Here is a 16,166-nt window from a genome sequence, read left to right on the forward strand (position 1 = left end):
ACTTTGGCTACGGTGACTACATCGGTGAAGGCTATCAATTCAAGACTCATATTTGTCAGGAGTAGATCCGGCCTGGCTTAGTTTCTTATGATTATGTTATTGAGGAGACATTGTATAAGTTAGAAGAAACTGTAACTTAGTTGCTTACCTTTTTATTTTCCTTCTTTGGAGATTTGGTTGTAAACTTTACCTTATTTCGATCTACCTTCCGCACAGTTGTCTTTTGATTTGGTATTTGTTATTCCGCACTCTGATGTTCGTTGTGATCCTTCTGTGATCATTTCTTAACTTTTATTATTAGATTACTTGAATACTATAAATTGTTCTTGCTTTTGATTATATTATTGTGATAAGTGGATATGATCGTTCCTAAACTGGATCTGTTGGGCTGTGGATCACTCCCAAGTAACCCAGATAGGGTACCCCCTGGGTGGATTTAGGGCGGGATGTGACACCTTATGTACGCTATGATGTGCACTAGACCAGATATTTGTTATGCAATGTGTTTGGTTAGTCGGTACCAATCAAATCCAGGCATAGAGCACTGAAAAACAGTCAACAGGATATTGAGATATCTCAGAGGAACGAGTAACTACATGTTGTGTTACCAAGGATTGAATTTGCGGTTAGTTAGCTATAGCGATGTTGAACTGGCTGGAGACATTGATGAGCGCAAATCAACCTCTGGATATGCTTTCTTGTTGAATGGCAGGGACATTTTGTGGTGTAGCAAGAAGCAGACTTGTATATCACTCTCAACCATGGAAGCAGAGTATGTGGCATGCTCAGCTGCGGTTCAAGAGGCTGTTTGGCTGAGGAGATTCCTACGATATACTGGATTTGTGTTGACATCCAAAAAGGTTGCCCTTGTCTACTGTGATACTATGGCAGCTCTTAGTTATGTCAAGGATCCCAAGTATCATGGGAATACCAAACATATACAGTTAAGATATCTTTTTGTTAGAAACATTATATCAAGGAAGAAAGTTGTAATTAAGCACATATCTACTAGTCAAATGGTAGCTGACCCCCTTACCACACCAATAGCCAATGATGTTTTTATTTCTCATATAAAATCCCTAGGCTTGCGTAGATTATGACTTACTTTTATACTGAAACTTTCTTATTATTGAGTAATATGAGTTCATTCCAGTATCTATTTTTCACTTTCTGTGTGATTGTACTCTTCTAGCATAAAACGAGATATGTCAATCAAGGCAAGAGAATGGCTCACTCACACGAACATTCGCCTCTGGCGCCTTGGAGGCGAGCAGAGATGAGACAGATTGTGAACGACTTTGTGTAGGTCAATTCATAATCATAATGTCACTTTGATTTGGAATCAAGATGAGTTTCTCTACTGTGAAGAGAATCGACATGAATGTTCTCACTATTCATGTTGCTTATAGGAGCAAGGTGTGAGTACTTTATGTGGCGCTATGGTGGCGACAATAAAGAAACTCAGGTTAGGCGCAAGAGGTTGCAACTAGACTAAGACCTGTATGGTGTTGAGAGAGACATACGTTCTATTGTGTAAAGAATGTTCTACCATAGCACATATATCATACTATGTGTGCTTAGCGATCATTGGAAATGAGATGATGGATCCCTGCTCCTTTCATTGTGTGAGTCTTGGACCTTATGGTCCATTAGTGTTATTAGTGACTTTCGACAACATCATGAAACGAAGGGTTGATGTGGCTACTTTGGGGTGTTACTCATGGTCATGATTGATTTGACCTAAAGGGGTATTACCGGGAAAGGAGTCAATCCTAAGTGTAGTGATGGTTTGGGGTGAAAGGAAATGTTTGATTCAATTGCACCTTAAAAGTATTTGTTGGCGCCAACTATATGTGTTACAATAGTGAACATTTTAAGGACAAGAATGTGATCTCTCAGAGGGATCAAGATACCTTTAGTGTAGTGAGTTTGAATAAACCTAGGACGTTGTGGTATACTAATGCTTATTTAATGTGTTTCTTTGAGTGATGTGCCATTCGGCCTTCTTGGGAAGGTTTTTAGTTTGGGGCTCACGCGTGCAGGTATATCACCGGTCGCACAACCCATTTGCCAATATGACTTGTGGATGTTGGTGTCTGGGACACGAGATTTATGTATCTGGGATACATAGCAGAGAGGTCAAAATATGTATATCTTAAATATATGTGTATCTGGGACACACTGTGATAGAAAGATTGAATGTGTATATTTGGGATATGCGTGTGTGTCTGGGACACATTGAGAGATTAACAATTGCCCTTGTGCAAGTGGGAGATGTTAGGTTTTATTAATAACAATATGCCTAAGGGAAAAATTGAAAACTCACTTTTAGGGCGGTTACAAAATATAGGGTTATATATTTTGATAACTATCATATCACTTGGGTGATCAAATTATCGATTACGTGAAATGTTACAGAAAGGCGGCTCTCTCTCTCTCTCTCCCTCTCTCTAGAAGGTTCTGTGTGGATTTTCCCCTACTCTTGATCTTCGTTTACTTCCATCCTCAAAGCATTTGAGTTGTAGAATACATTCCTTGTTCTCGTGATTGTGGAATCAAACTGGTGACAGGTTTGCGGAAGAACAAGAACATGGATCCAAATTAACTTCCATTGCGGTAATTCTATTTTCGAAAAGCGAATCCAAGTAAGTATGTTTCCCCTTCTATTATCGAACAGAGATATATAGAGTTTTACCTACAGCTAGAATAGACACATACTTGGGTGAAGGGTTTGAACTTCATGTATGTTACTTACAGGAGTGCTCTTCAAATTCAACTCTGTGAAGACATTGTAACCATCGCAAGTTCTCAGAGGCCAAACTAAGCCTGGGACTGCACCGGAAAATCATTCATTTCGATTTGGTTAATGATACTAGAGCCAAAGGCTTCCTAAGTAATATGATTAATAATTAACATTGTCGACAAAACACCCAGAAAGATATCATAAAGCAGAGCTAGATCTTATGGCACTTAATACAAATCTACAACTATCAACCTTATATACATTCCTTCAAATCATACATCCATACAACAAAAAAACAATAACCAATAAGCCTTTGTCCCAACTAAATGGGTTCGCTATATGGATTCTTGTCTTCCAACCAGCTCTGTTTGAGGCCAAACAAGAAAACTTCAATAGCTCTGGGAACTTCTTTGCCTTCACTAGCCGGCTGCCATACGTAACAAAGACAAACAATCGACAGGTGAGATAAAAGCTCAGCAAATAAAACATACTTAACCACACTAACATTCCACTCAGTTTACATGAAATATCTGCACATTGAAAATACTTCCAAAATTTTTTTTTTGTACAAGGCGTTTTTTATATACAGGGATAGGGATATTACATATGCTGCCGGTAGGAGTTGAACCCATAAATATTAATTCATCAGTTAATGACCAATTAGCAATCATGGTTCTTTCATCTTTAAAATGGATAGAGACTTTGCGAGTGTCATTCATTTCACACTCACCTCACCAAATGATTAGCTGGCCCTAGTCCAACTCTAACCTCCTTGTTCATTGATATAGCCTTAACTGGTAGTTTCTCAAGATCAAGTGTTACCTCGTATCCTACTACCTCACACTTGGTTCGTTGGCTTAGTCTCAACTCCTCAATCACTGGCTCTAGGCTTAGCCTCAACTCCTCAATTACTGGCTCTAGCCAAATCCCTTTGCTGAAGACTAGGTATCATTGAAATTTCATTTCACATTCCATCTTTGTCATTACCATAGTTTTCCATTCTCATTCCTTATTTTCATGTTCACTATATATTCCTCCTCATATGAATAAATATAGCATTTCACGAAGCAGATATTCATTCACACAGTACCACAGCTCAGGTCATTTCATCGCATTAAGGCATTACTTATAGGTCTAATTGTTAAGACTCAAATACAAGGAACTCTTCTTCTAAATAAAGAATGATAAGAGTCTATCTTTAAAGAAGAATCCCAAGGACTCAAGATCTTGTCTTTAACCTGAACTAGACTCCTAACTAACCAAGACTCTGAAAATTACAAAGAAAATTCTGAAAATTAAAATCAGCAACTAACTAGGGCCGAGATGGACCAAACCCCCGAGGGTTCGGCCAGCCCTAGGTGCGCCACTTTGGAGTGGCCTAAGGGCCCACTCCAGGGGTTCGGCCAGGGACTGAATTCTGGTTCACACCAATGCCACTCAAATTTCTCCCTGCTCAGAGAATTAACATCCGCACAGTTGGACTATGGATTTTCCCTTCGAGATCTCTTCTCAATCTCTTTTCCTGCTCACAGTCAAAGAAACACACCACGGAAACACTAGCATAAAGAAGAAAAGAACCTCACCTTGGAAACTCTATACACAAATTTCATGGTAGAAATTGTAATTCCCCCTTGCCCAAAATGCTTCTTTCAATAACGCCCTTGAAGGATCCTCATCCACTACCAATCTAACCAATAGATAAGATAACTTCCTAAGATAGCTTTCTCTTAATTTCACCTGACAAAATCACAAGAACCAAACTTGACACTGGAATTGGACAAATAAACCTGATTAAACACATTATTCCCAAGCTCCTAAATTGAACCAACTCAAGCAATACATTGCATGACCAAATTAAACCATTCAATTGTACAAAATCTCACCAACAAGAAAAAGATCAGTCAAACAAAACCTCGCAAGAAAGTTTTAGCATAAAACAACCATCAAGAAAAGAAAAAAAAAAAATATATATATATATATATATATATAATAGATGACGAGCACAACACATGGATCAACTAAATAATCCATAGAATAATATATAAAACAATAACCACCATCCGCAATCAATAAAACCAGCTTTCTCCAACTTCACGAAATCCAAACTGCCAAAGTAGATAAAGAAATAATGTCAAATAACAGACTGGAATGTGGGGCAGTACAGTGGCAATGTAGCTAAATCATAACACCTCAGAGACAAAGATCAACACCGAGAAGTGCATGGTGCATGCTTCTAACCCTGTGCTTTTAGCCTCAGAAACAGTTTGCTGACACATACAAGATCTTTGCCACCCACCCTTTTTATTTCACACAGAAATAAAAAATTTCAAGTCTGAGGTACACCGACCACAAGTGCTCTGCCATTTAATACCCTAGGTGTAATTTTCCCTAAAAATAAGAGAACGTCACTACAACCTGAGCAGGTTTGACCTTGCCAAGTCACCTGGTTTTCTGAAGGGAAAGTCACATCTGCAAGCCTGGTTTCCAGCTAGTACAACAAAACCAAGGATAGTATTTCCCTAGAATAGTTGAACTTTTCCCAACATGTTTGCTCTCACCTGTCCAACCAAAGAATCACATTCCTGACACTTAATTTTTCTATTGTTTTCCATCTCCCACATCATAAGGGGTAACCAACCCGACATCTTCCCCCTAGAACGCATACAACTTTTTTTCCCCTTTCTTTCGGGGGGGGGGGGGGTCTGGAAACCACTCTCCCTCGTTCATATCTGAAAAAAATACATAGTGGTTTCATATGACGAGAATAATTCACAGCATTTGATCATTTATCCAATTTAGCAAAGTTTATATACCCAAATATTTAATCTATAGCACTACAACAACAAGAAGGAAGACTTGTCCCAACTAAATGGGGTCAGCTACATGGATTCTTGCTTCCAACCAGCTCCGTTTGAGACCGTACTAGATACAAGGCCAAAGCTATGCATATCCTTTCTCACCACCTCTCTTAGATTATCTTAGGTCTGCCCCTAGTTCTTCCAACTCCTTCAATCTGGATTAAATAACTTCTACGAAACTAAGGGGGCCTTATAGGATGAGGAGAGAGTAAACATACTTCACATCCAGCCTAATAGAAGAGCAGCAGAGAAACTTGAGGAAAGCCACAGAAACAACATAATGACTTCAGAAAAAAACAACATAATGACTTCAGAGCATCAAGATGTTGAGTTCTAAAGCAAGCAGTTTGCTCTTTCAGCCACTTATAGTCCATCCTCTAGTATTTAAATAACATCCTCCCACGTCAACTAAATTCAAGGCCCATAAAGGTTTTAGGTCATTATACAAAAGGGAAAAGCAAATGATAAGTAAGAATTTAGTCCCAGTGTGGCAAAAGTAAGGTTTGGAATGACATAATAACCTCTTACAGCATCAGAAAGTCTCCGCCATGCTGAAACAGTTTCTCCTACAAGATTGAAACCGATAAAAATATCCACCAAAATAAGTTCATGCTCACTCAAGTGCCAGAATAAGGACAGCGATGAGGACTCAGTTAGACAACAGTTTCAAGATTCAAATTAGAAACAGTATCGAGATTCAAATTAGAAACAGTATCGAGATTCAAATTAGAAACAGTTTCGAGATTCAAATTAGAAACTTGGACAGAATTGAAAGGTTACAGTTCTAAACAAACCAAGGCTACAAAACTTGATCAAGTTGGAGTGTATTGAAGCTTTGTAAGTAGATGAAATGCTCTGCTAGTTGAATAAGATTCCAATGGCTTGACTGTGAAATATAACTCAAACACCAATGTAGCAACTTAAAGTAACCCAAAATTCTAGGGTTTAAAGATTTGAGATAAATCCCTAAAACTGGTACTCTAGGATCCTCTCTCTATGAATCAGCAGTCTTCTAGGGCAGTCGATGCTTGTAATTGAAGACTTCTTGGAGGAATTAGGGTTTCAAGGAAAGGGAAATGCCCTAAAAGGTTCGGCCAGGTGTGGGAATAATTAAGATTCAGATCGGGTGTATACGGTTGGGATAGGTTTTACGAGGTTTTAGGGTTGGATCGAGTAAGTTTTAGGGTTTGGCTGCTGCTGCACTTAAGTTCCAGAACTGAATATTTAAGTTAGGGCTTAGGCAAGACTTCTGTAGGGGTTCAGACGGTCTTAGGATGTTGCAGTTGTTAGTGTTTTATAATTTCAGGTTAAGTAGGATAAGTTAAGGTCAGTCCTAGATGGGTTACAATGTGTTTGAAGAGTCCTAAAGGGTTTGAGATTCTCAGATTGGGCTAGGGTCTGGGTCGAGTGTTAGAGAAGGGGTGGAGATGCTACTCCTAAAAGAGGAAAGCAATTGGAGTTGGGGTTAGCAGATATAGGAGTTCTAGTTCAATCAGGGTTGAAGATGAATTGCAGAAAATTCTGCAACCTAATGAATGATGGCATGATGGAGGACCTAAAGTAGGACTTGGGTCTAGGGAAGGGTGCAATCCAAAGTGGAAAGGGAGGGGAGTGACAGGATTAGGGGATCTAAGAGTTCTATTGGGAGAGGGATGCTGCTATCGCTGGTTAGGAGGGGATGGGGGAGCCAGCGGATGGGTTAGGGAAGGGGGGGAGAGGATTAGGAAGGGCTGGGGTGGTTGTTTACTTACTTGGAGTTGAAGTAGGCTGCTGGTAGGGTTGAACTGCTACTGGAATTGAAGATTAATTGCTGAAATTGCAGAATAAAGGTTGAAATTGACGACGATAAACACTCAAACTCCACTGTGGCCATCCCAAAAAGACCATGCCTTACTTGCCTCTAAATTCATAATTTTATTAATCAATTATAACTTTAAAATTACATAGCTGGAGGTTATCGCCTTCAAATAAGAAATAGAAAAGGACTCTAAATTGGTAAACCAACTAGAACTCTAATTGGCTTATCTAAAACTAACTCAACTTCAACTACTACTCAACTACTTTGACATAAAAAATAAAAATAAATAAATAAATAAAACAACTCTTTGATTAACTCTAGAGGACTCCAATCCAAATTCTAAGAATAGATATGGAGTCGTTTAAAATAAGGAGATTAATATGGACCCAAATTGTGGGATCCCAGCATCTCTAAGAATCTCACCAAGGCTAGGACTCTTAAAATGGAAAAATACTAATTAGAAAAATAGGACCCCAGGAAATTTGCAAAACTACCAAAACACCCCTGGTGTTGACTGAAATTCTCTAGGTTGCTGGTGGGGCTGTAGGGCACTGGCAAACCCTTTGGACCCTCCTTAGGTGGTCCTGGAAGCTGCTTACATCACAACTAGGTGCTGTAGACTAAAATATACAGCAGAATGAAACCAGGTTTGGAGAGAATGGCGATCATCCCAATTAAGGATTCCAACAATAGTTCAACACAGAAAGAGTAGTTCACTACATACATTCCTCTAAGTTTGACCCATTCTGAATCCCTCTACATCCTAAACCCATAACTTTAAAATCTAACCCATATTACCCACATCAACCAACCTTATTTCAATCCTCCAAAAACACTCTGGTGAAGAAGTCATTATTCTTAAGGTTGCATTCTAACTTGACTACTCACACCTATAACTCCATCCTACCATTGGGTTCTCAAATCAAACAGTAACCTTAGGGGCCTCTTTTGAATTTACCCTATTTTACCCAATAACTTCCCTTTTCTTGAACCCATTTGAGTTTGTTTTGACAAGATCTTCGCCATTGGCCCCCATTCAATTGAGGCTAGATCAAGAAACCCAAGGGAGAGAAGAGAAATAAAAGAGAAAGTTACTCACCCAAAAATAAAACAAAATAACATAAAAATAAAAATAGAAATAACAGAGAAAGCCTCCAGTAAGACCTTTGAAGATCATCTTAAAGCCAGTAATTATTTTGCTCTATTTGAAAGGTTCTTCAAATACATCAAGCTCCATCAAAAGTACTTAGTTTTTAGTTTTTTACATGGTCCTAAGAGGAGAAAGTGTCTTAAACATGAACCCTAGAAGACTACCTTCAAGCAAGGACATTGATGGTTTCTCAAGGGCTTTAAGCACCATCAATGGTTTGTGTTGAAAGAAGAGGTTAAGAACCGCAACAACAAACAACCTAGACTAGGTGTTTGACTATAGGCTAGTGTCCTTGAAATTGCCTGAGTCATTATTTGCGCTGTATTGGGAGCGATTTGTATTGTGTAATTGGGGCAAATCATATAAGACATTTTGTTAAATGTATCTAGGTGCCCACTATGGCTTTGCCAAAGAAGAGCCAAAGCTCCTTGGTAATTGAGCTACTTAAAGCCAGGTGTTATAGCATCTTCATAGTTGTGACCACTGAAATTGGGCAAGACATGGGAAAAGCACCAAAAAGCGGATCATCCACATTAATCACAGATCACAGTAATCAACATAAGATGAACACACAAAAGGGGGGAAGGGCATAGGCAATAACTTCAAACCAAGAAAACATATAAATGGTTAAGAATCTCACAATTGCTGCATTTCTTCAACTTCTTCCGTTTAATGTTACATTCATCTCTACCAGGTCCAACAATTTTATAATCTTGTAAGGGATGATATTTCAAAGAACTTAACTCTTCCTTTGAAACATCAAGTCTCTTCTGCTGATCTTTCTGCAAGAAACCATAAGCAAGATCTTAACCAAAATCTACTAGATTTTTACAAAATACGAAAAATAGTGCAAGCTCATTACTTACATAGGCCTTATCAAGAGCAGATATCTGTTGCTTACAAAGCCTAACCCCCCCCCCCCCCCCCCCCCCCCCCCCCCCCCCCCCCCCCCCCTCTCCCTCCCCCCCCCCCCCCCCTCCCCCCCCCCCCCCCCCCCCCCCCCCCCCCCCCCCCCCCCCCCCCCCCCCCCCCCCCCCCCCCCCCCCCCCCGCTTCCTTCCCCCCCCCCCCCCCCCCCCCCCCCCCCCCCTTTTTTTTTGGGGGGGGGGGGCCGAAGCCGCCCAACACAAAAGCCTTTTCCCAACTAAATGGGCGGCTACATGGATTCTTGCCCTCCAATCGGTTCGTTCAAGGCCATGCTAGTCAGGCCGCATCATATCCTTTCTCACCACTTCTCCTAAGGTTATCTTAGGTCTACCCCTAGCTCTTCTGTTCCTTCAATTGGTTATATCACTTCTCCGCGAGCATTTATGGTCTCCGTTGCGGGCCGTGCCCCTCACGACTTTCTCTGCTATCACTTATGGAGCCTCCCCCACTCTAATTGATCGTTTCTTATCTTATCCATCCTGTTTTGCCACTCATCCATCTTAGCATCCTCATTTCTGCTCCCGGTTTATCTATATGATTCTTCTTCGCCCCCTCGCCCGCATCATGCTGGTCGGCCGTCCTTTTTTCCTTGCTTTAATGGAATACGCCGATCACATAAGACCCCGGATGCACCTCTCCCTTCATCCACCCTATTTTATTCTTTGGGAACCTCATCTTCTAAATCACCTCTTTACTATGATTGAACCTAGGTACCTAAACAATCACTCGAGGAATCTCTTTATCTCAGTATCACCACTTCATCATCCCCGATCATGGCTAAGTTCAAACTAGATATTCTGCTTCATCTACTGTTTGCCTTTTGATTCCAAAGCTACTCTCCATGATTCTAATTTGGTATTAATCCCCACTTGGGTCTCATCTCACCTATCATCCCGCTCCCGGGGCCTCATCTTGTGTCTTTGGTTAATTCATCCATTACCGGCAAATAGATATGGGCTTGTTACCCTTGTGTGCCCAACTGTTTCGGGATTCATTCTTTGTCCCCCCCGTTCTACACTAGTCACCGAACCATCATCATATCCTTAACTATTCTACATATTTCTTGCACACTTCTTTCTCTGTACTTGCCTTCGCTCTAGGGACTCTATCATGCTTTTCAGATCATATACCATATGAAGGTCTTTCCTCATTCTCTATACCTTTCCATGTCTCCTAATTAGTATAGCCTCCGTTGAGATCTTCCCGGCATAAACCCAAATTGGTTCTCCGTAACTATAGTTAGTGTCTCACCGGGTTTCAATTATTCTCTCCCATAATTTCATCGTATGGCTCATCAATTTAATGCCTCTATAGTTATTACAACTTTGAATATCTCCTTTATTTTGTAATTGGAACCACAACACTTCTCCTCCAATCATCCGGCATTTTCCCCGTGCTCATAATCTTATTAAACAACTTAGTCAACCAAACTAGTCCATGGGTTCCTAGCTCTTCCATACTTCAATTGGGATTTCATCGGACCTTGTGTCTTGCCGAGTTTCATCCTCCTTAAAGCTTCTTTTACTTCGGACATCGAAATTCTACGAATATAAGTTCGGACACCGTGCCTTGGTGAAAGTGTAATCGTCCGAACCATAAGTGCTTGAAGATGCTCATTTAGTAAACTAGAGAAATAGGTTTCCCATCTTTCTTAATATCCTCCTCACAAACTAATACTTTACCATCTCCATTTTTAATACATCTAACATGGTCAAGATCTCTACTCTTCCTATCCCTCATCTTAGCTATCTTATAAATAGATTTTTCCCCTCCTTTGTGCCCAACTTATTGTATACTCTTCATCTTCCTTTCCCTTGCTTTTCCCCCATTTTCTTAGCTTCATTTCTATCTAACCTATACCTTTGAAGATCCTCAACATCCTTAGTTCTTTGCCATGTCTTAACTAGCTTTTTATTCCTAATGGCAGCTTGAACCTCACTATCCCACCACCCGCTCTCATGAATGGTCTTTCCTTTTGATTCACCTAGACATCTTTAGCCACTTTCTTAATACACATAGCCATCTCATTCCACATTGCATTGGTTCCCCTTTAATCCCATTTCCTTGTTTGCTACTTCATTCGAAGGTTTGGTACTCTCCTTTCAAATTCCACCATCTTATTCTCGGGATGTTTACCTTGGACCTTTATATGTTCTTGGGACTAGCACATATCCAAGACCACAGTCTATGTTGTGCGTTAGCTTTCCCCGGTATCACCTTGCAATCCTTGCACAACAATCTATCGGTCCTTCAGTTAGGAAGAAATCTATTTGGCTTCTATGCTGTCCACTTTTGAAAGTAATTAAATGCTCATCTCTCTTTTGAAGTAAGTATTTATAATAGATAGATCAAAAGCAGTAGCAAAATCCAAAATTGAAATCCCCGCATTCCTTTCTCCAAACCTAACCTCCATGACCTCTCATATCCTCTTTGATCTTTTCCAATTGTCCATTTAAATCACCTCCTATGATAATCTTTTCTCCTGCATTCCTTGCGATCCGCCCATTTTTCCCAAAATTCTAGCTTTAGACTTTCATCTAGTCCTACTGAGGTGCATGTGCACAAATTATATTTACTGAACTCTTTCTCCATTACAAGCTTGATAGCAATAATCCTATCACCCACTCTTTTAACATCCACCACATCATTTTTAAATCTTTATCCACTATTATACCCACTCCATTTTTTTTGTTTTCTCCCCGATACCAGTTTAAGTCATCCAACTCTTTGGCTTTTTACCCTCCATCTAGTCTCTTGATGCAGCTACATTAATCCTTCTTCTCCTCATACATCTATCAATTCTAGCTCTTACCGGTTAGAGATCCTATGTTCCAAGATGCCAATCTAATCCTACGCTTATGCTTTGGCTAGCTTCTTTACCCGCACTCGTCCCGGCGCGGGACCCTTGCCTACTTATCCCGCTCCGGGCGCCGTGCGCGCGTCGCCTAGCTACCCTTGCCCACTTATCACTCCCCGGCCTAGTGTGCGCGTCGCTTCTTTTGTCGGGGACGCCCTAGCATGCTTTTATCATATAGGTCGAATCCATGAAGGTTTGGCTAGATTTTTCCGGTGCGGCTGCCGACCGCGCCCACCCTCCTCCTTTGGGGGGGGGTGGACGAACATGGTGCGTCATCATCTTTTTCAATTCCCCCACGCCTGTCTATGACTGATATACGCTGGGGGTGTTCTTTTGAACTCATGGTAGAAAATTGCCAAATGAGATGAGGAGAACATTGACAAACTGACCAGTCTAAATGAGGTCCACACCCACAACTCGATTTAAAATAAAATGAAAACTTCAGTCATCAACAAGCTTTCATACTTTCCTATTCAGATCAGAAAGATATGGCTGAAAACTGAAATAAAATTCAATATTTTATCCAACACACATGTTATTGGAGACGATTAGAAAAGTTTCTGTTGCTGTAGAATCCTGCTTGTCCACACGATCAGATGTTCCTGCAAGAATGTGCTTGACCGGGTTGTTCGAGTAACACCTCCAAATATCAAGTTAGATCAGTATTCCGGGATGGAAATAGGAAAAGCAGGTTGCAACAAGCAGTTAATTAGCTGGAGTGATTCCTCTCAAAAACATACCTCTTTCAGAATGGTGATGGGGATATTTATAGTTGGAGATGCCTGAGCTTTGTTGTTTATTGAATTCGACTTAAACTCCTGGATGAACTCTTATCTATAAAGACAGAGTTTGAATGATATACTGGTTGTTGAGTTCGACCTGGATTCCAGAAACGACCTGAACTTCTTGACTATTTAGTTTGGGATTCTTCTTCCTAATTTTAAGGGAGTTAGTTTTCTTAAAAGAAAACAATACTAGGTCTTCGGGTTACTCCAGCTTGAACAGGATGAGGTCCAACCCGCTTTGAGCCTGGTCGGCCTTGATTAACTCGAGCCACTGGAATTTGTCCGTATCAATTTGCATCTTACTTTAGTTTTATTTTCATTTCCTAGTGACCATGGCCTTGCACTAGTAATTTTTTGAAGAAAAAAAAAAATGCTGGCAACTTGAAGTAAAGCAACAAAAAAGGAGCAGGATTAGTACTTCACAGTCATTAATTTTTTGAATGCAGTGCACTACAGAACTGGATGAAGACCTAAATAATAACATAAATTTCATGCAGTAATGAACATATTCATTATCAATACTACCATATTCCCTTCAAGACAACTTCAACAGAGACATGAATTCAAAAATCACAAATCACCCAGTGAAATCATAATAAACTTCCATTCACCAAAACTAAAACTGAAGGGGGAAAAAAATCATTCAGAGAAATTCGCAATCTTTCTCACATATTCGGGGTAACATGGCATGTACATACCTGACCTTCTCCATGTTAGATAATTCTTGCACCGCGACCTTCATTCTCTCGCTCTCCTCCATCAATCGAAGACGAATATCCTTGAGACTTTTCGCATTAACCGCAACTTGGCTCTCCAATCTTAGAACAGCACGCCGATGAGCTGCTAGCTTTCTTGCTTTGTCTTTCTCGAACCTGGGTCAAATAGCTTCAGGTTTACATCAGTTTCCTGATTCCGCAAAACCCATTAATGCGAGAGCGAGTAGACGAAAGAAAGAGGCTTAAATACCTGGTCTTGTACAGGGTTTTTGAAGGAGAATTGAGAGTTATGGGATGGGAAGCACCATCTGTTTTTTGGGGGAAATCTAGGGAAATCAAAGTTGACCATAACCCATCTTCACTGGATAATCTGTTGAGGCGTCTGCAAGAGATGGAAATACAGCAGAGATCTTTGTAGTCGAGTTTCGAGTTCTCAATTCCCAACTCCAAAACTCTTCGCCAAATTTCGTCCGGCAAAACCGACATTAAAGCTCCAAGAGAAGATTGAGAAGGAGACGAATGACTCCGCTCGACTGCAAGAAGTGAATTGGCGTGCAAAGTCGAGTTATGTCTGGACTGCGTAGCGTGCTATGCCGACGAGATGAGAGTAAGGCGTGTTGATTTCAGGCACGGCCACGAGAAACAGCTTTTACCAATGGGCCTCATGTTCATCTGAGCACCGTTGGGTACCCATCTGACCTGTCTGAAGCCCATGCTACCACTCCTAAGCCCGACTCATTAGGCAAAGTATATTTTCTAACCTACCCCCAAATTTTGGATATTACCCTTAAGAATCTTCTGTAACACGTTGCTACAAAGGCAATCCGAGGATTGAGGCAGCCCATGTAAGGCTAAAACGGCAGTCTCTGTTAAAGTGAATAGCCACCTTGTTAAGCTGCGGGTGTCAAATGTATCCAACTAATGCCTTATCTGGCAATACCAGAATGTGTTATCCACAATCCCAAAGATCAGTTCGAATAAATCAATCTTCCACATTTACAATAATACAATTAAGAACATGATTAAATCAATGTTTTAGTATATAAAAGAATAAGTAAAAGAAGATTCGAAGAGAGTTTACAATAAAATCAAAGTACATAAAATAATACCAATATAATAAATCAAATGTAAAGTGTAGCGAAAAATCACTCTACAATAGCAACAGAAGTAGATCAAAAACTAAACTAAGATTACAACCGATTCTCAAAAAGTAAAAAATAATAATAAATTAAATCTAAACTAATGTTTCTTCAAATCTATAAATAATGAATCCATAAGTAAAAGTTTTGATGTCCCATCGCCAAGCACTAAGTCGGACTAGTCTTGATAAGCTCCAACTTCATGTTGGTAGTCTTCACCGTCGTAATCATAGTAACCAGTACTTTGAGTACCGTATGAGTCATCCACTTGGGCTTCATAGTATTGGCCTTCATAGTCATTAGTACTTGTAAATAGATCTGACAAAGTTGTTGCAAAAAGGAATGAGTTCAAAAGAACTCAACAAGGTAGTTCAATCTACAATAACACATATAACATGATAGTAAAGCATAAAGATGCAATATGATATGAGACAGACATGTAAGTATGCTTCTAACTCTATGTATGCTGGTCTTTAGTGGGAGACATGCTTTAAGTCATAGCATCATATTCCTCTAGGTAGGTTTCAAATCACTAGCCTTGATTGTACGACGCAGTCCCTTGAAAATTTTCTTTGCCTTAGCACAATTAGGTCTAATAGAATCCGAAGCAAAGAAAAAGAGTTCTTCAAATTTCTGCTGGTATTCTAGCACAAACAAAGGTCCTTGCATAAGAGCCATGAATTCTGTTTCCTTGGCATCTTTCACTGCTTTAAGGAAATAATTCTTACAAAATGCTTCTTTGAAAATTTCCCAAGTCAATACACCAGCATGCAAGTCTTTCAAAATAGGATGGGTGGAGGTCCACCAAGCATCAGCTTCGTGTTAGAGCTTCTGTTCGGCAAAAAAGATCTTTTGTGCCTCAAAGCATTGCAGATGACGAAATGTTTTCTCTAATTCCCTCAGCCACTTGTTAGCGAACAAGGATCAGTGAAGGTAGGCACTTGCATCTTCAGGAAACTCTCCATCAGTCGAGTATGAGGAGTTCCAGCTAACCTTTCCGTATTTAGGACTGCAGCATGAGGATTTCCATTCGCACTAGTACGAGTCTCATTATGAAGAGTCATGAAACTCATCATCATCTAGTTGAACTAATTCTCTTGTTGCTGCATAATATTGCCCATGATGCTGGCAATATCGCGAAAACTTCCAACTTCCGGAGCATTATGTGCACTTGTCGCATTCCAACAATTCACA

General features: G+C 40.2%; 1 protein-coding gene across 1 annotated transcript; it reads right to left on the reverse strand.

Moving 5' to 3' along the window:
- Positions 1-1,518: 1,518 nt before the first annotated feature.
- Positions 1,519-14,522, reverse strand: LOC149005158 (F-box family protein). Its single transcript, XM_089135804.1, has 6 exons — positions 14,084-14,522; positions 13,787-13,989; positions 9,416-9,462; positions 9,190-9,331; positions 4,327-4,480; positions 1,519-3,170 (listed from the first exon to the last, which is right to left on the reverse strand). The coding sequence occupies exons 1-5, from the start codon at positions 14,317-14,319 to the stop codon at positions 4,455-4,457; spliced, it is 654 nt and encodes a 217-aa protein (XP_088991930.1). The 5' UTR covers positions 14,320-14,522; the 3' UTR covers positions 1,519-3,170; positions 4,327-4,454.
- Positions 14,523-16,166: the final 1,644 nt, after the last annotated feature.

This window comes from Hakea prostrata, chromosome 9, assembly GCF_041222555.1.
Source record: "Hakea prostrata isolate BN-2017 chromosome 9, UWA_Hpros_2, whole genome shotgun sequence".
NCBI lineage: Eukaryota > Viridiplantae > Streptophyta > Magnoliopsida > Proteales > Proteaceae > Hakea > Hakea prostrata.